General features: G+C 49.2%; 1 protein-coding gene across 1 annotated transcript; it reads right to left on the bottom strand.

Annotated features, from left to right (window-relative positions):
* Positions 1-344: 344 nt before the first annotated feature.
* LOC147701259 (uncharacterized) lies at positions 345-1901 on the bottom strand. Its single transcript, XM_086929999.1, has one exon. It carries the CDS (start codon positions 1899-1901, stop codon positions 345-347), a length of 1557 nt encoding a protein of 518 aa, XP_086786125.1.
* Between the last annotated feature and the right edge of the window lie 18044 nt (positions 1902-19945).

A 19945-nucleotide genomic window follows, 5' to 3' on the forward strand; every position in this document is an offset into this window, starting at 1 on the left:
GGTCCGCGTGGACAATTGAGCGTAGAGGGAGGGTTTATCAAAAGAGGGGTATTCATGAAGGGAAAGGAGGTGTTGGTCAGGCGCGGGTGTGACTCCCAAGGACAGAGTCATGCAGAAGGGGAGGGTTTATGACTTATGCATGTGAGAGCAGGGGCAGCCAGGGTGTGCGGGGGATGCTCGCAGGGTCAGGGGAGCGCGCTGGCGATCGATCGTGAACAGGGAGACCATGGTACCTAAAATGGCTGCCGTGCATATTGTACGTGAGTGACAAGATGGCGCAGATGGTGTTCAGTCCGTAAACTAAAATCCCACAGTCCTCCCTTTTAACATATCTCGCCAACTTGTCAATTCGGATCTATCCCCATAAGGCCACGTATTTCCACCTCATAGAGGGGACTCATGTGCTTAGTTCTGAAGTCCAAAGTCTTAGGGCACACGCAGTTAGAGATCAGTACACACAAAGATGGCAAGCATTGAATACCTAGGCAACACCCACATATTACTACAACCGGTATCAATATAAATGTAAACAACCTCCATCCCCAGTCCTTCAAAGTATCCGAAAACCAGCTCCCAAGCGACCATCCTTCTTGCTCTTGGTGGACCTCCGAGGAAAGTCTATGGAGGTGTTCAATTGCTTTGTAGACTGAGGGCGAGTTATCCGGCACGTAGGTGCAGCAGCTAGATCCGATGATGCAGCATGCTCCTCCACGGTCGGCGAGAACCACATCTAGAACAAGGCGGTTTTGAAGGGCCACAAGGCGGACCGCCTGAAGCTCAGCCGTGTTGTTAGCGAGGATGCCAGCAGTGATGTTGATGGTTGTTTCTACTGCCTGGGTCAGGTGTCGGATGGCGCGGCTGTTCGCCATTGGGCCCCACAGGGGAACAAGTCCCTTCACTGCATCCAGGAACTGTGCTCCAGTGGAGTCGGCTTGTCCAATGTCACTTGCGCGCCTCTGCCGGTGATGGTTAGCAGAGGCTACGTACGTGGGGGGAAGAACGAAGGCGATGTAGCAAGTACCCCTCCAACCTTTCGGGAGCCAAGTATACGCTTTGGTGCCACAAACAAAGTACATATTCGGAGAAGCGACAAATGAGGGGGGATCAATTGATTCCAATGACCTGGTGATGTGGCAGGCACTGTGACCCACCAGCTGCGTTCCCAGTCCTTCGATGCACACAAGACCCGTGGCGTTGATAACGGACAGAGCCACAGTCAGAGTGGCAGCGGTTCGCTTCCGTAGGTAGGAAAAGGTGGGTCTAGCTGGATTATGGAGCACCTGCATTTCCACCCGCTCTTTGGCAGGGATGTCCATATGGAAGGCGGAACCGGAGAGCACGGGGCAAAAGGGAGCAGATGTCCTTCCGGTTTTGTTCAGCCAGAACCCATAGTAGAAGTGTGACACTGTCTGACCAGAAGTGGCGTTGTCCTTGTGGCTTTCTTGCATGAGGATCAACCAGGCAAGGCAGGAGCCATGAACTGAGAAAGGAGAAGGGATGAAGGGGATGGAGTGACCGGTGGCATGTGGGAGCAGTCCGCAGATCCAGCAGTTGGTGGCATTTGCAGCAAGGTTGTGCTGGTGCAACAGTTGTACAAAGGAATTGTTCCAGACCTCCTTACGCCTCTCTCGGAGCTGAGGTGAGAGGGAGATCAGGTGATGCTCTTTCATAGTCGTTGGCTGTGCGGTGGTTAGCAATATCTGATGTGCAGGTGTGCTTTCCTCCAAGATCCAGAAGGAAGTCATGAGGAGGAGGCAAAAGAGGAAGACAATGAAGAAGGCAATTGTCTTTGATTTGTGCATATTGTCAGTCTTTGGGTTCCTGTAGTGGGTATTTCCGGCTGCTTCCATCATCTTCTTATCTGGCGCTTCCATCATCTTCTTATCTGGCGCTTCTATCATCTTCAAGGTGCTCGGTAGTAGGCAGAACCACAGACTTTGTTTAGCTTCTCTCCGGGTAACCCTTGGTGGTGTTTAGGTCACCGTTCTGAGATTTAACTTAGTCCGTGGTCTACTTAGCCGAAGCTCCCTCCTTTCGATGCAGGAAATACCCTTCCCTGGATGGCACAGTGGGATCAGGGAATTTTGCAAGTTCAAGTGCCTCGGTATCAGGATAGCAGTTCAGTGATGGCCGATCCTTGTTCAAGAGCTCTTCCTGGTTGTCGATGTTTTCAGTTGTGGCCAGGGTCGAGGAGACCTTCTTGCAGTGGTGCGCGTGCAGCCAGTACCATTTCCCCTCCACTCGAAGAGCCATCCGGGTGGTGATCAGTACTTGCCAGGGGCCCGTCCACCGGGGTTCCAGACTCTTCGTCCACTGAAAATTCCGGACTAACACATAGTCCCCCGGTTGGATGTCATGGCCCGGACCCCTGGAAGCATCGGGGATGGCCTGCTGCACCTGCTGATGAATGACAGACAATGTTTTACTTAATTTGTACAAGTAATCAGACAGTAGGATGTCCGGGACGTCATGGATGGAGGTCGGTTTGGGGGCAGTCCAAAGGTTCATTGGTCGTCCGAATACAACCTCGTAGGGGGTCAAATGGTGTTTAGTGGGAGTGGAGCGCATCAATAGCAATGCCAGTGGGAGGGCATCTGGCCATTTAAGTCCTGTGGTGGCCACTATTTTTGACAGTTTCAGCTTCAATGTAGCGTTGTGTCGCTCCACCAAACCAGCAGATTGGGGGTGGAAGACCGCATGGACCCTTTGCTTCACACCCAACCCCTTCAAGATTAGTTGGATAACCTCAGCTATGAAGTGGGGGCCGTTGTTGCTCCATAAAATTCGACAAAGGCCGTAGCGGGGGAAAAACTCTTTCAGTAGTACTTTGGCAGTAGTCATGGCAGTGTTATCACGGGTTGGATAGGCTTCTACCCATTTACTGAAGGCACATACAATGACTAGTACATACTTCAAGTTTCGGCATCTCTCTAGCTGGATGTAATCCATCTGGAGGACCTCAAAGGGGTGGTCGGGAACCCCAAACCCTCCCCGGGGCACCACAGTTCCTTTCCCGGGGTTGTGTTGCAGACAGATAAGGCACTGCTGGACCAGGCGTTTGGCTGAGTTGGGGATTTTGTCGTTGTGCCAGACTTTGGAAATGAGTTAAATCATGGGGGCAGATCCTATGTGTGTGGGGGAATGTGCCATAGTCAGTATGGGGATCAGGTATGAGTCAGGCAGCAACCATTTGTTTGCATCTTTTGTCCGCCAGCAGCCTTCATCGTCCTTTAAACCCACCCGTGCCCACTCGGTCAGTTCGTGAGGGGTGCTGGCCGACTGGATGTCTCTAATCGTCTCCCTAGCGTCAGTCCATTTCTCTGCTTGTGACCTGGTCACATACATGCGCGTCATTGTCCTATTCTCAGCTGTGGTTCATGCAGTGATATCAGCCAGCGCGTTTCCTTGTCCAACTAAGTCCGTCACCTTCTTGTGTGCCTGACACTTGATCACTGCTAATCGTTTGGGGAGGAGAACTGCTTCAATCAGAGCGGAAACCAGGTCTCCGTGGAGGATGGGTGTGCCGTGGGACGTCAGGAATCCCCTTTCCCTCCACAGGAGCCCAAAATGATGAACCACCCCAAAGGCATACTGGCTGTCTGTGTAAATGTTTGCCGTGGTCCCTGTTGCTATGATACATGCCCATGTGAGGGCAATTAGCTCTGCCGCTTGCGCGGATCGTTGTGTGATGCGGGCTGTCTCAACTACTGTTCGGGCTGTCGTTACCGCATAGGCGGCTGAAGTGGTGCCATCTGGGAGTTTGATGCATGAGCCGTCTACCCATAGCTCTCCATCAGGGTCTGTAAAAGCAGTGTCTCGGAGGTCAATTCTACTCCTAGTCTGTTCGTCCGTGAGGGTCACACAGTCATGTATGGGAGGCACATCGGGGTCATTTTCAGGCAAGGGTAGTAGTGTGGCAGGGTTCAAAGTCGTACATCTCTTCAGGGTGATGTGGGGAGCAAGTAGTGTTAATTCGTACCCCGTCAGTCGTGCACTAGTCAGGTGTTGAGTTTTGGTCTGGTTCAAAAGGGTGTCGACCGCATGGGGTACTAGCACAGTGAGGGAGTTCGAAAGTACGATTCCCTCGCTCTGACAGATAGAGACAGCAGCGGCGGCTACTGCTCGAAGGCAGGCAGGCAAAGCTCTGGCTACGGGGTCAAGAGTGGCAGAAAAGTAGGCACAAGGGCGCTGCTTAAGGCCGATGGGCTGAGTTAGAACAGACAACGCGCATCCCTCCTTTTCGTGTGTGAAGAGGGAGAAGGGCTTGGAGTAATCCGGTGTTCCCAAGACAGGTGCTGAACAAAGGGCATCCCGCAACTCTTTAAAGGACGCTTGGCATTCGGGGGTCCAAGGGAGCAGGAAGGGGACATCTTTGGCCAACAAGGAAAGTAGGGGTTTTATAATGAGGCTGAAATTTGGCAACCATTGTCTGCAGAAAGAGGTAAGACCCACCAAAGAACGGACTTGCTTCTGTGTTTTTGGGATGGGGGTGTCTAGGATGGTTTGGATCCGATCGGGCGTAAGTTTCCTCCCTTCTTTGGACAGGAGATGGCCTAGGTATGTCACTTGAGGCTGGCAGAACTGCAATTACTTTTTGGAGACTTTGTGGCCATTTTCTGCAAGAAAGTGTAAGAGTTGGACAGTGGCTGTGATTGCAAGTGGAGTGGTGTCGGCCGCCAAAAGGATATCATCGACATATTGGATCAACACCACCCCATCAGGTAGCTGGACGGCGTCCAGCTGTCTTTTGAGGGCCTGGCTGTAAATGCTGGGACTTTCAGTGCAGCCCTGGGGAGCTCTACAAAATCGGTACGAGCGGGATTTTAGGGTGAAGCCGAAGAGATAACGGCTGTCTGGGTGGATGGGGATAGAGAAAAATGCATTTTTGAGGTCAATGACAGTGAAGGTGGTGGCAGTGGATGGAATGAGGGTCAGAATGGTGGTGATGTCTGAGACTACGGGGTACTGGGGTACCACCACTTTTTTAACTTCCCGTAGGTCGATGATGAAGCGGTACGCTTTCTCATCTCCCTCGCCTTGCTTTTTAACAATGGGTAGGATAGGGCTGTTGCAGACATTGCTAACTACTTCCTCTACCACTCCTGCATCTACCAGGGACTGAATGATCGCTACCAGTGCCTTCTCACCCTCGGGTGATATCCGATACTGTGGAAGTTTCGGGAGCATTGCGTCTTGTCTTACAGTTATGTGCACAGGGTCAATCATCATTCGTCCTACATCAGAGTCATTTTTGGCCCATAGGTACGGGGGCAGGGTGTCGAGCAGGGACAGGTCAGCGTCAGCTATGGAGTACATGTGTCGTGCTGGGCAGGATTTGGACATGCCCGGGTTGTCGTACAGGATGACTCGGACTCCATCTGGGGAACACCTAATGGTAGCTCGAAAATGCTTTAGTAAATCAATGCCCATAATGGCGTCGGGGGAGTTGGAGGAGATCAAAAATGTTGTATCAGTGAGGTTGTTTTCTAGGTCAAAGGAGATAGGTACGGACATGGGGTTAGTGGAGGGCGTCCCATCGAAACCTATCGATGTAATGTGTGAGCCAGACAAGGGTGCCCTTGGAATCAGTCGTTTCGATAACACACTACGTGTCGCCCCAGTATCTACCAAAAATGGAGACTTTGTACCCAGGACCTTAGCGGTGACGTAAGGACCTTGCTGGTCAACACAGAGCTCGACTGGATCCCTCCCTTGCCCCTGGCAGTCCTATGCAAAGTCGGGGGCATTCTCACTGTCTGATAGGTTGATACTGGTTCTGTCGGGACGGTCAAACGTGTTCGATCTCCCTGGTCTGTCGGTGTTGGTGTCATTTGTGTACCCTCGTCCCTGTCCTTTATTTCTCGGTCCACCCGCTACGTCCTTGGGGTCCCTATTTCTGTTCATCTCCAACAGAACCGGACACTGGGATTTCCAATGGCCAAATCCTTTGCAGAAGGCACACTGGTCCTTGCTAATGTCTCTACGTCCAATGTGGGGTGTCGGGGTGCGATCTTTAGGAGGTGTATTTCTAGGGGCGGTCGATTGGTAGTTCCCCCTGTAGGGCTCTCTTCCAACCGCTACCCCTTGTATCTGGGCTATCATCACCCTTTCTTTCAAATCTTTCTTCTTTCTCTTGGATGCCCTATCACTCTCATTCTTTTGGTGTTCGTAGTACTGGGCCATCTGAAGGATAGCTGCGGGTTTGGAGGCCCCCCAACTACTCTCGCTCGTCTGTAACTTTTGGGAGACCTCTTGCGACAGACCCTTTACATAATTTTGCACAAACAGGTGTTGTCCAGTGGCGGTGGTCATGTCTTGGCCACTGTAGTCGGAGAACACCGTCTCAAATCGGGAGAAGTATTCCGATACGTCTTCCTGGGGTTTCTGACGGCAAGCCGTGACTATCGACCAATCTACCTTTTTCTCTGGGATCAATGTCTTTAGCTTCTGAACTATTTTGTCTGGGAGTTCCAGTACGTCTTTTACAGGTTTCCTTCCGGGCTCCCGTTGTCTATCCAGCTCACTGAGTTGATTCCAGGTATGTCCGAACAGATCTGTGTGGTCGGCTTTCCGGATTTGCTTCCATACGTCAGCCAGCAGACATAACCCAAAAAACAAGTCAATGTCCGCTAAAGTCATTATCGCCGAACCCAAGGCTGTGCCTAATTCGGTATAAAATGCTGTTGGGTTCTTTCTTATATCGGGCAGGGTTTGCCTAAAAGTTAAGATATCTTGTCGATCCCATGGTTGATAAACCCAATTGTACACAACCCTTCCCTTTGCATCTGTGTGATTGATATCGTCGTTTGTTCCCTGACCTCGTGGCGGAACCCAGTAAGGGGCCGCTTCTCTGATCGGCATCATAGTGTTGGCTACTTCTAATGGGGACTCTGTCGTTTCAGGGACTGTAATCTTGACTTCTGGTTTCTGTTCCGTGAGGTGGCGGAAGACTTCAAGCGTTTGCATGAAGAGGTCCGTCACATTGTGTTCAGTCCCATCCCCGACATCGACCTTTCTATAAAGAGCTGTCAGTTTAGCGGGGCCCTTATTCTGATACCTATCCTCATATGCGTTCAGGGTGTGGTAGCTGAATCGTAAAATGAAATGCCGTCTGTGGCTACCGGCATGTGAATTGTGCATATCCATCGTATATTCTTCGCTCTCCTTCCGTTCTACTAGTGTCTTCACTATCTTGTCAATCCCATCCCGCTCATCTTTGCTCAATCTATTCGGTCTGGCTGGTGGCTGTTTGCTAGCCTCTGGGTCATCTGATGTCGTTACCAATGCGGCCGGTGCGGAGGCCGCGAGGGCTGGGGCACTAGCGCTAAGGTCACCCTCGTTCCCACTCAGAGCTGGCGGGTGCTGTTGGCAGGGGGCATATGGAGGGGACATGTAGATGATCGGAGGGTCTAGCAGTAACTCATCGTTCTCCCGTTGTTTGGAGGGCAGCTCGGGGTAGAGCGTAGAGGGAGTCCTAACAGGGCATTGGCCTGTCGACCCTGATTCTTGCCTTTGTTTAGCTTCCTCTCTTTCTTTTGTTTCTTCTTCTTGTTGCTTAGCGGCCAGGTGGGCTGCCTTTCGTAATTCTTTCCCTATTTTTGCTTCTTCTCTTTTCTTCCGTTGTTCTGCTTCTTTGCGCCACATGCCGACACTATCGAGCATGGTGGGCGTAGTCTTATTTTTCTGGAGCGCTGCTTCTAATGTTTCTATTTTATGATCATCAAAGGAACCTATCAGTGGCCACTGATTTTCGGGGTCCTTCTTTGTATATTTATGCCATAACTTATTATAAGCTATAGCGACTAGTCCATGCTTAATGAACATGTCCTTATTAGGGGTGCCTTCCAGTGGAGCTGGATGGTTCATCTCTAATAAGCGGTCCGGGCTAAACAGGCTACCAATCAGTGGGGAGAAGATAGGCATGACGGATTACAACGGGGACAAAAGTCTGCACTACCTATCTTATCACTGCGTGCAAAGACTAGACAGAATATTTCTATTCTTCGTTGTTTGCAGGCGGTGAATACCTCAAAAGAACCAATATCGAACAGTCAATGTTCGGTCAATCAAACAATCAATGGGGAGAATGAGTAGGCACGACGGGTTACAACGGGGACAAAAGTCTGCGTTACCTACCCTTTCTCTACCTGCAAAGAGAGAACCTGTTCTTCCCTGTTTGCAGACAAAGAATCTCCAGACAACAATCCGCGAACAATAGTTCGGGCCAAACAATCAATCGGTGGGGGAGGAAGATAGGCACGACGGATTACAACGGGGACAAAGGTCTGCGTTACCTATCCTTCACTGTCTGCAAAGAGAGAGCCTGTTCTTCTCCGTTTGCAGACAGCGAATCTTCAAAAGAACCAACAATTCAAAGAGTAATACTAGTATTTTCCAAATCAAACAATCATTTCGCAATTTGTCGCATTTACACGACCTTACCCGGACCGCATGGACAGTTTCCTGTCTTCCGAATCCAGCGCCCGATCGTCCTCTATTCTTCGTGATCTTCGCGGCACTCCTGATGGTTCCCAGTCAGGACCGTAGATCACTCGAGAGAGGTCTGTTCAGAACCAGTGAAGTTCGGATGATCGGCTGTCAGACGAGGGTCTATCGGACAGGAGCTCTCCCGATCGTTGCAGTCGTTCACTCTGTCTTCAGGACCTCTCCCACTGGATCCACAAGTCACTGATGGGCCCCACGTTTGGGACGCCAATTGTAGAAAAAAAGGTAGGGCTGATGGCCTTTTATAAAGTTGCCCGGCGCTAACCGCCTCTATACCATTCTAGTTACCAAACAAAGAGGCAGGCGCTGGAGACTGGAAGGCAGGAAGCAGAAGTTTTATTCCGACGGAGCAGAACACATCAGATCAGACAACAAGGTATCGTTTCGAGGTGCTCTAACAGCCTCTCTGAGGCTTGGCCTTTTATACACTGGTTTATGGCATGTGACCATTCTTTATTACAATGAAGACACTATGAAGACATCCCCGGAATCCCCGTTTCCGCCCATTCCCGAACGTAGCTATAGTAGAGGTCCTCACCCATATACAATAGGAAGGGGGCTATCACGCAGCTGGATGTTCCGCCGATTCTTTAGAATGTGTGCGCCTGATCGGATCTCAGGGGGTGGGGAGGCCATGATCAATAGTAGCCTCTTTGAAGAGGGTCGACTTCATACAGTAGGGGCAATAAACTGTATCCTCCGGCTAGGGGATGGCCTGGGACCCGTGCAGACAATCGGGCTCAGAGGAAGGGGTCATCAAAGGAGAGGCATTCATGGAAGGAATGGTCCGCGTGGACAATTGAGCGTAGAGGGAGGGTTTATCAAAAGAGGGGTATTCATGAAGGGAAAGGAGGTGTTGGTCAGGCGCGGGTGTGACTCCCAAGGACAGAGTCATGCGGAAGGGGAGGGTTTATGACTTATGCATGTGAGAGCGGGGGCAGCCAGGGTGTGCGGGGGATGCTCGCAGGGTCAGGGGAGCGCGCTGGCGATCGATCGTGAACAGGGAGACCATGGTACCTAAAATGGCTGCCGTGCATATTGTACGTGAGTGACAAGATGGCGCAGATGATGTTCAGTCCGTAAACTAAAATCCCACAGCTGCCTTGGTGATAGAGATACTCAACACCCCCCGTTCTGCCGAAGCATCCACGGTTAATTGGCCAGATGGATAGGGAGCAGCTAAGCTAAGATCTAGATTATTAGTCATTGGCTCGTTTGTAACCGCTTCTGGTCCTATTAAGGGGCAGCTCTGCTAGGTTTGATCGCCAGAGGTGTGAGGTCAGGGACCGCGAGAGACAGGTTATCCTTGGCATTTGGTGAAAAATCCAGAGGCATGGAAAGTCAATCTACTTCTTCAAGACAACCAAACCTATTAGATGTTGGTACCCCAAGCCACCTTCTATTTAGGCCTTGCCATTTGTCTCTCGCCCCTCCACGAGCCGGATATCGCACCGATGTCCTTTCCCCCCCATAGTTTAAGTTAGGGCGAGGGGGGTAAAAGAAGGTTAAAGGTCTGGCTACAATGGATCAGTTTTCCCCATAGGTAGTCCACGAGCAAATGTGATGGGCCGTATGTGGATCCTCAAAAGACGCGACAATACAGTCACCTGGAGTGGATTTACGAGAAGGACCTATCCAAGGAACTCTACGCACCATTAGGATTCTACTTCTCAAATGGTTAGGGATCGGTCCATTCACATTCAGCCAGTGGATAATCTTATTCTTCAGGGACCAGTGGTTTTCTTGGTGGTCACTCTCAATTTCTGGTACACCTGTCAGTACCACCACATATGGCTTTGCATCTGGGGGAAGATCTATATAGCCCCCGCGAAAATTACTTCTATGTTGTGGCCCCTGGGGGATAGTACAATCAGCCTTGTTGTCATTCAGCTTTGGGGCAGCTCCTACTTTGTGGTGTGAAATAGGTTGTAGGGTAGGGTGCTGCGGTGGCTTTGGTGGGGGTTTGGAGGCTTTATGATCATAACCCTTTGTGCGTGGTTTGGGTATTGGCCTGCTTAGGGACGGTACTGGAGGGGTAGTGGTGGATGTTAGTGCAACTAGATTATCGTCTGGCACGCTAGTATTTTCATGGTCCCGCAACCTAAGGGTTGCTAGGCTTAAGATACTCTTTTCCACCTCTAAGAGATGGTTTTCAATATGTGAGAGTCTTAAATCCAGGGGGGAGGAGAGCTTTTTTAGGGTTTCCCAAACTATTTTTATAAAGTCCACATCCTTTCCCTCCGGCTCATCTAGTTGTATCCCGATGTCCTCTATTACTGCGTTCTCCTTGGTGATATCCAAGGTTGCGCAGTTCTCATCTGCACCGGGGGGCATCTGCACAGGGGAGACAGTCCTACCTTCAGCAATGTGTACAGGGAAATTGCTAATATTGGGATGGTGAGCCCTAGCGACTTTAGCCTTCTTACGTGAGTAGGCAGATCTTGTGTTGCGTTTTCTTTTGTGCGCTGTACCCTTAGTGTTAGTACATAGGGAGTTTTCATGGGTCTCAGTGATCCATGGGGTGTTGGCATTCAATTGACCGTGATCTGGTTCAGGAATGATCACAGGTGAGTTCTGACTAGAATGCGGTTGAGTGGGGCTTAGAGTTAAAATTGACACAGGAGACGTAGCTAAAGTGTGGTGAACATCAACCTGCGTTGTGATGTGTCGAGGGTTAGGCAATCGCTCCGGGGTTATTGCAGACGCTATATGGCCCAAGGATTCTTTTTTTGATTTGGCAATATACTGAGACAATCTTCTGGCTGCCTCTAAGTCTAAGGAAACACGGTTTTGCATTTTAGTAATTTCCTTGTCTATAGCAATGTTCGTTCTCGTTATAAAGGCATTGAGGGACCCGTTTTGCTTCTTCCCTCCCTTAGCAGCCCTACATCGGCTTACCCGTGTACATATATTTCCTACAGGGATGTACAAGACAGAAACTACAGCAAGAAATAACAAGGAGATGGTACCAATGGCGCAAAAAAGGGCGAAAGGGATAGGGCCCAGTCCATCTCTTCAGTCCTCGAACGGCCTCAAACAGCCCGCCCTTTGCCCGGGCTTAGAGAGGGGAGGGGCCTGCAGGGAGAGCGGCCCAGATGTTGGCTGTTGGGTCTGGCGGGCGCTCCTGGGACTTGAAGTCCTGCGCCCGCCCTCGCTCGCAGCCCTGATCGAGACTGCACCCACTGACACCGCCTCTGTCGAAGGGCGGCAACCTCCACGCACGACTCCCTGTCAGATGCTGGCTGGCAAACGCTCCCACGCGAAGCGGGACCCGCGAAGCGGGTTGCGCAAGCTGCTGCGGCAAAGTCAAGTGTCTAGAGCTCCGTGTCCTGGCGTGAGCACAAGGTAAAAGCGTCCCAATGATATTCCTGTGGCAAGGGTATTTGAAGATGGGGATGGTGGGGAGGGGCGTGCAGGGAGAGAGGCCCAGGTGTTGGCTGTTGGGTCTGGTGGGCGCTCCTGGTACTAGAAGTCCTGCGCCCGCCCTCGCTCGCAGCCCTGCACGAGACTGCACCCACTGACACCGCCTCTGTCGAAGGGCGGCAACCTCCAATCACGACTCCCGGTCAGATGCTGGCTGGCAAAGGCTCCCACGCGAAGCGAGACCCGCGAAGCGGGTTCCGCAAGCTGCTGCGGCAAAGACAAGTGTCTAGAGCTCCGTGTCCTGGCGTGAGCACAAGGTAAAAGCGTCCCCCTCCGCTATACTCCCACCTGGCCACTTAAAGGGCCCGTGGCCCATTTCTTCATGGTCGCAGCTGTACCTCTCCTCGTACCTGTTCCAGGTAGGGGCCGCGGACACCTGAGGAAACAAGAGGGAGGGGTCACATGTTACGGGCTCACTCCGGGGCACCGGGGGCGGGGGCCACCCGTCCTGGTTACAAACACATTGAAAGAAATGCAGCGCCTGCTCTCATAGCAGGATTCCTTTGAACAAATCCAGGTGATTTTGCTTCAATAAAGAAGTGAGCAATCTAACCTACACTCTATTTGTTTTTCATGTCGCAATACATTCAGGAACCCAGAACATTTGGGAGCTCACGGACTCCCTCATCTACACCATCCAACGGACTTAACCACGCGCTTCGAGGCATCTCCCCGAACCAGGTAAGCCGTATAATGACCAAGGGGACCCCCTTTGTTCTTAAGGCGAGTTTCTTTGTGCAACTCTCCGCACATTATTCTTTAGCGAACAGGAGAGCAACTTGATTTACGCTCTCTCAGTTCTTTTCTTGTCTCAATATTTCCAGGACTATAGAACGTTTGGGAGCTCATGGACTCCTTCACCCATACTACTCTAAAGACCAGGCATCGATTCCCAATTTTAAAACACATCATAGGTAACTTTCCTTCGGTCGTTTTTTGCGGGAGTAGTTACTTTCTCTTCTTTTACTTGCTTATAGTGGAGAAGAGTCTTGCCGGTGGCAGTGGCAGGCTCTATCCGCTCGCGCTGTGTGTTACTAATGTGTCACACTGTTAGCGCTGATCCATAGCGTGTTATTTTAATTTTAGCGAGTAAGGCTAATTTTAAATGTTTTGTGTGCATAATTAATTTCTTGTCACTCACATCCTTGCCGACTCCCGCCCCGGTCCGCCGCGTCCATTTCTGGGCGTTTGTTTGCGGAAGGTGAGGAGGAGCCTAGCACTTCCGGGCTTGGGCGGCCAGGTCAGCGTTCTAGTTGCCCCTACTGCCTATAAATGTGTGTTGGCCAGCGACCGCGCAGTGGACGCGTGCAGCGGGCACGCCGGAAGCTCGCCGAAGTCGTGCCAAAGTCAAGCCCGTCTGCGCCCGTCTGCGACTGGACGGAGCGCGGGGCCATACACTCTGGTCAACCAAAGCCCCTTCACATACGGTATGATAAACAAACTCTGTTGAATCTCCGTCCTGCTATAACTCTACCATGTTTACATTCTATGAAGGCTCTATCATTACACAACTGTTCTATGTGCCCTTTTATTCCAGAAACTGGCTCTATAAAAGACCCCCCTAAAAGCCTGATAAAAGCAGCACTGCTTAACTGTAGATCTCTCAGTAAACACTGCATCCAAGTTTATCATCTACTCGAGGATGAAGCACTCGATATTTTGCTATTAACTGAAACCTGGCTTGGCGAACACTCTGACCCAGACATCATAGAGGCGTTGCCTCCTGGCTATTCACTCGCCAGGCTTGACAGGCAGGACCGTAGGGGTGGAGGAATAGCCATTGCTGTTAGAGCCCCACTGGAATGCTCCTTATCTCCCCTGACAATTGACCATTGCGAAGCAGCTTCATTCAGTATCACACTGGGGCCTCAACACTCCCTATCAGGTATTCTTATATACAGACCCCCAGGCAGACTGTTTGATTTTACAGCTAGCCTAGTAGAGGCTACAGCACATCTTGCCTTGAGGAAATCTAGACTCTTGGTGCTTGGCGACATGAACATCCATTTTGACGATGTCCTAGACAAGGATGCCTCCTGCATAAAAGTAGAATTACTTTCCTTGCAGCTAGCTCTTAAAAACCAGGACCCTACTCACAGACAAGGTCACATGCTCGACCCTATATTTGGTAACTGGAATGGAGTAGAAGCGCTTCCTCCAATACCCGTTCCCTGGTCTGACCACTTTGTCATTCCCTTACAAATATGGGTGTCTGAGTCTGAAACAAGGAACGATAGCACGCAGATTTACCAAAGTCGAAAGTGGAAAAACTTTAACTTAGACACTTTCATTGACAAACTTGAAGCGGCAGGACCTCCTGGAGGGTCCGATTGTGAGACCGCCTATACATGCCTCAAGAACTGTGTCCTAACTGCCCTAGACAATACCGCTCCCATTCGTAGGTCAGTAATTAACAAGAAAACGAGAAAGCCCTCCCCGTGGTTTACATCAGAACTTCAGGTTGCAAAATCTGCATGCAAAAAACTGGAACGCGAATGGCGCACCAACTTCTGCCCCACAGCTAAAAACCACTATAAAAAAGCGCAAGCGAGCTACTATAAACTAATTCGTTCCGCTAAAGCACTTCATTATAAGACCCGTATTGGAGAGGCTGAGAACTCCTCAAAGGAGCTCTTTAAAATTTTTAAAGAAATCTCTGTGGTAACTAATGAGAGCACTGCCCAGAATGACTCTGTTGAAATGTTGAAACGTGCAATAATATTGCTAAATACTTTGCCAGTAAAATCACCAACATCTACGCAAACTTCTCTAATGATTTGCCCTCTGGCTCTGACTTTACTGAGAACTTGGAGATCACCCATGCTAAGACTTGCCTAAACTGCTTCTCAGTCCCTCCTACCACGATTCTAACAAATATCTGTAAAAGCATCAAATCAGGCTCCCCTCGGGATCCTGCCCCTCCCAAGATACTAGCAGCTAGCCTTAAAGTCTTAGAACCACACTTTAGACACATTCTCCAACTCTCCTTTTCTACGGCCACCCTCCCTGCGGAGTGGAAGAAAGCCATTGTACTTCCGATAAAGAAAAAACCGAACATCAGTCAGGACATCCTAGAGAACCTGCGGCCCATCTCGTTGCTACCATATCTGGCGAAGGTGGCCGAAAAAATAGCTAACAGTCAACTCATGGCCCATCTAGAGTCTAATAATGCCTTCCACAATTCTCAATCAGGGTTTAGGTCAGGATATTCCACTGAAACCGCCCTTCTGAGAGCGACCGAAACCTTACGGGCAGGCGCTGATGAGGGCCAGACCATGGCATTGATTATGCTGGACCTTAGTGCCGCGTTCGACACTGTGGCACATTCCATCTTGCTGCAGAGTCTGAACAAAGCCGGGGTCACCCAGGAAGCACTGGGCTGGCTGAAAGCTTCCTCACCAACCGGTGCTTCCAGGTTCAGAGAGGCATGTACCTCTCTGATAGCATAGCCTTAGAACAGGGGGTACCTCAGGGCTCTGCCCTGAGCCCCACCCTGTTCAATCTTTACATGGCCCCCCTGGCTGAAGTGGTTCAATCGTTCGGCATTGAATTAGTTTCATATGCCGACGATACCCAACTTCTCATCTCCCTGTCCCAAGCCCCCTCCATTGCTGCAGACAACTTTAAAACCTGCATGCAGGCTCTGGCAGGATGGATGACCCAGCACTGCCTGAAGCTAAATGGTTCAAAAACGGAGGTTCTGGTAATTGGAGGCAGGGATACGAGCTGGACCAAGGAGTGGTGGCCATCATGTCTGGGGCCGTTACCCACTCCCTGCAAAGCAGCCAAGAACCTGGGGATCTGGGTTGATCCCAGACTCTCCTATGACAGCCATGTGCACAAACTGGTAGGGAAATGCTTCGGGGTTATGAAGACCCTGAACCGTACCCTAGACCTCCTCCCTCTTGAAGCCAGGCGCACTATGACCCAAGCTCTAGTGAACTCGAGGATAGACTATGGCAATGTGCTTCTGCTCGGTACAACGCAAAAAAACATCAGGAGACTCCAAGTACTCCAAAATACTGCAGCACGCCTAGTCCTTAGACTCCCAAAAAGAGCAGCCTCCAAACCTGCCCTTGCCACTCTGCACTGGCTTCCCATAAAAAAGAGAGTCCTATTTAAAGCACTTCTAATGTGCTACAGGATCATCTCACACAAAGCTCCCCCGTACATGACTGATCTGGCTATCCCCTACGAGCCTAACAGAACTCTCCGCTCTGGGGGAACTGGACTGCTTAAAATTCCCCGCATCAAGAAAGCCAGAATGGGTGGTTGCTCTTTTCGTGTAATGGCCGCCAAAGAATGGAACTCTCTCCCTATGAGCATCAGACTAGCGGATTCAGAGACCACTTTCAGAAAACGTCTGAAAACCCATCTGTTTTCCCTTTAATCTCCTCTCCTGGCCCTGACTTTTCTCCACAGCGCGGGGACACGCCGGGATGGCGTCACCATGCGCTTTACAAGCCCCTTTATTATTATTATTATTATTATTATACCCCTATGTCACTGTATACCCTGTGACACATATTCCCTTTTCCTTGATCAAGTGTAGTGATTCTTGACTGAAGGACCCTTCAATGACCGTATTGCCTACAAGCTCAATTTGTGATGACCAACAAACTGACTTTTAAGTAACTCCCAAGGTGAGACACCAACTGTATATTACACCCTCCTTTTTCCTTTCCCCCCTTTCTCTTTTAGAAACCTCCATAATATTAGACCTTATGTTACTAATGTTCCACCTTCTGTCCCCCTATAGACTCCCCCACCCTTTTCTACTTTTTTTTACCCAATTACCGCAGGAACCTGCAGATCCACGCAGACTTCTTACGGACCATTATCCACTCACCTGGTCTTGAGCAGGGCCGGGTTGGAATTATCACCGGCTCAGCGGTGAGCATTTTTGATAGTGCAATGTTCACCTTACCACTTATGGCCACCTGTATTCTATGTGTTTACACAATCGCTGATCTGGTTTTTACAATTCTGTCCCGTTTCCTTCTTTGTCTTATGTTACAGACCTACGGTACGCCAACCTGAACTTACAGGTATAGCGCACATCTTTACACTATATGGACAACATACCCACTGTCCTTCAGCCTTCTACCCACTAATCACTATGATTAGTATTTATTATGTGTTATCAGGAAACTACCTTCTTCTCAACATCTCTAATTTCACTCAGCCCTGAGGAGTTGCGCAATTATCATATTCCCATGCGACGAAACACGTGTCAGCTGGTTCTAAAGAATATTAAAGAAAGATATAATCATAAAGACATTGGTGTTCTCTCTGACAGCTGCGATTTAACCTTTTAGGTGTCCATTGGTGTGTGCAATTGGCATTCTGTTGTCTTTGTTTAGTGTTTAGTCTTGACTACACATTTGCTGAGGTGTTATAGGACTCATCCGCTTGCCTTACTGCACCACCACTTCCACCATGATTACACAATACCTTGCGTGAAATAGGAAGCTGAGCGCCCAGTATTTCCCCCATCCTAAAAACCCTCCTCTTTCGTTAAACTACTATCGCAGCCCGCAGGGTCAAGTGAAATGAGTATGGCTTGAGAAGCCTTCTGACAGCTACAGTGGAAGGCAGAGTGTGGGTGACACAGCGCAGGTTACAGAGGGTGGGCAGTGTGCCTCTAAGAACCATAAGAGAGCTCTAAGCAGCTCACTGAAGGACCTTGGTCGGGTTCACTGGTACTATTGCGCAACAATAGAGCGGGAACCAGGTAATGGCCTTGAAAAGACAAAGGTTATTAAGGATACAGATGTCAGCCTTTTAAGGGTCCACTGAAGAGTGTGAGGCTAGAATTAGTTCTATGTAATTAATCCATTAATTTTTGTCATATATTTTTCTTATTAATAAATTCTGTTATGTACAAAATAGGGTCGTTTCTTGGCATTAATTTCTTATTTTTGTTAATCATCAATTCATGGTAAAAACATTTGTTTTTATAATTTGTTCAGATAAATCAAGGTAACTCAAGGTAAAACAGAAAGTGTTTCAAATTGCACTTGAAATTGTAAATAGGGTTGAAAGTCTGCTGCTGTTCTTTGGCAAAAAACATGTGAAGTCCTCAAGATGGCACATGAAGATTCCACCCAGAGCTTTTTTCTCTAGACTAAATAATGCAACTCCAATTGCCACAACTAACTAGGTGTCCCATTTGACCTATTTTGGCCACATATGATACTGCACCCTGCAATGACTAGGGGCAGGGTATGGCACAGTGGTGAGAGCTGCCGACTGGTGTGCGAGGATCCCGATTGGAGTCTTCTGTTGGGCTCACCATCCTGTGATAATGGGCTTATTGTTTAATTTCCCTGAGCCCAAAGCTGTTTCTAAAGTAACAGAAAATAAAAGAGATCAACAGCAGTGGCCTCGGAGCAGTGTTGTGGTAGGAGTGAGGTGAAAAACAAGCAAAACAGCAGTAGCCTCTAAGGGGTAGTGGAGGCCGGCAAGCTGTGTTGTGGGAGGACCTTCCCCTCTTCAGCAATGCCCATGAATACCATATACTTCACCTTTTTATCACTTTGTTTCCCTCCTTTCTTAATTTTGTTCATGTCACCAGTCTCTTAAAGGTCTGCACTGCCGAACCATGGGACCTCAGTCGATGTCCGGCTTCCTGCTCTGGATCCTCCTGCAATGTGGTGAGTGACAAATTGAACACCATGATGTCTTCAAAATAGACCTTTTAACCAATGTATTTACCCTGAGCAGGTACAGTAGCACATGTGGAACAATGCCATGCAGACACGTTGTTTGAGGTTAATGTGAACTCCATGTGCATACAAATTACAACTTTCTAGATGAAAAAACTTCAGTCTTCCAATGTGCTGACAGTCTCTGAGTCAACCAGTCATCTCCTGTCTTAAACAAAAAATGATCAACTTTGGACATACAGTGTCCAAAGCTATGCTAGGCCTGTCCCAAGCGATGATAAATTATCAACCAGGGTCATGCTCTTTCCTAATCTGTGTTGTCATGCACAGTCTATGCAATCCAACTACCTGTCCTAGTGCTACTATTATAAAACCACTAGCTACAGGCTTTAGAGGGGCTGTGTAGGGAGCTGGAACAACTTCTAGATGAGGAGAAGGTGTGTGAGATGCATCGCCACACACTAGGGGGCCGATTACGATGGCGGGCGGACAAAGTCTGCCTGCCATCACAGCTGCAAAAGGGACCGCCTGTCATAGTTGTGGCGGTCCTGCCATACAAATTATGTTGCGCCCGTCAGTATGGCGGGCACATCCTGTATATTTTAGTATATTGCAGTCCTCCTGTGGGCACCTCCAACAGGTAGATTGGTGTAAAAAACCTGCTGACTTGAGTTTTTGAGGTGACCAGTACCAGTTATAAAGAAATTTGAAGAGATAACATTTCATACTGGTCTCTCTGATTCCCTTATCCTTGTTCTTAATAACGTACTACCATTCCTCATCGGAATAAGCTACAGTAATTAACCATTGCCATTTGACATGAGTTATGCTAGTTATGGGTATGAGTGTAATTTATGCACTATGAGATTATAAAATCCAGAGACTGTGTCTTTGAATTTCCCCCATGTTTAAGTATTGTAACACTGGGGAATCCTCAACTATCCAAGGAAATGGTCCTAGTCTACGAAATAGGGTTTGTTTTAGTTGTAAGTATTTCCCCTCTTGGGAGATAGGGAGTTGAAATTCTATCGGAAGCATTTCAAAGGTTTTAAGCTCACCTTTTAAAGTGAGTAAGTGATCCAACATTAGAATATCTGCTCTCTCCCATATAGCCCAGGATATAGTCAGTTCACCTAATCTAATATCAGTGTTATGCTTTATGTGGGCCTTTTCATGCAGTCTTGCATTACTCTTAAAGAGTTTGTGGGCATGTATCCAAATCTTAAGCATAGATTGAATAATAGGGTTAGAAGTTTGTAAAGCAGGTGATTTATGAGTGTAACATATGTGCAAACCTGAAGTTGCCTGTACAGTTTGTCTTTCAATGAGAACCCATAGTGGGAGATCAT

Source organism: Lissotriton vulgaris, chromosome 7 (assembly GCF_964263255.1).
Source record: "Lissotriton vulgaris chromosome 7, aLisVul1.2, whole genome shotgun sequence".
NCBI lineage: Eukaryota > Metazoa > Chordata > Amphibia > Caudata > Salamandridae > Lissotriton > Lissotriton vulgaris.

What these genes read in the sequence shown, in the direction of transcription:
- LOC147701259 (XM_086929999.1), bottom strand. Translation starts at nt 1,901, where the DNA reads ATGATAGAAGCGCCAGATAAGAAGATGATGGAAGCGCCAGATAAGAAG.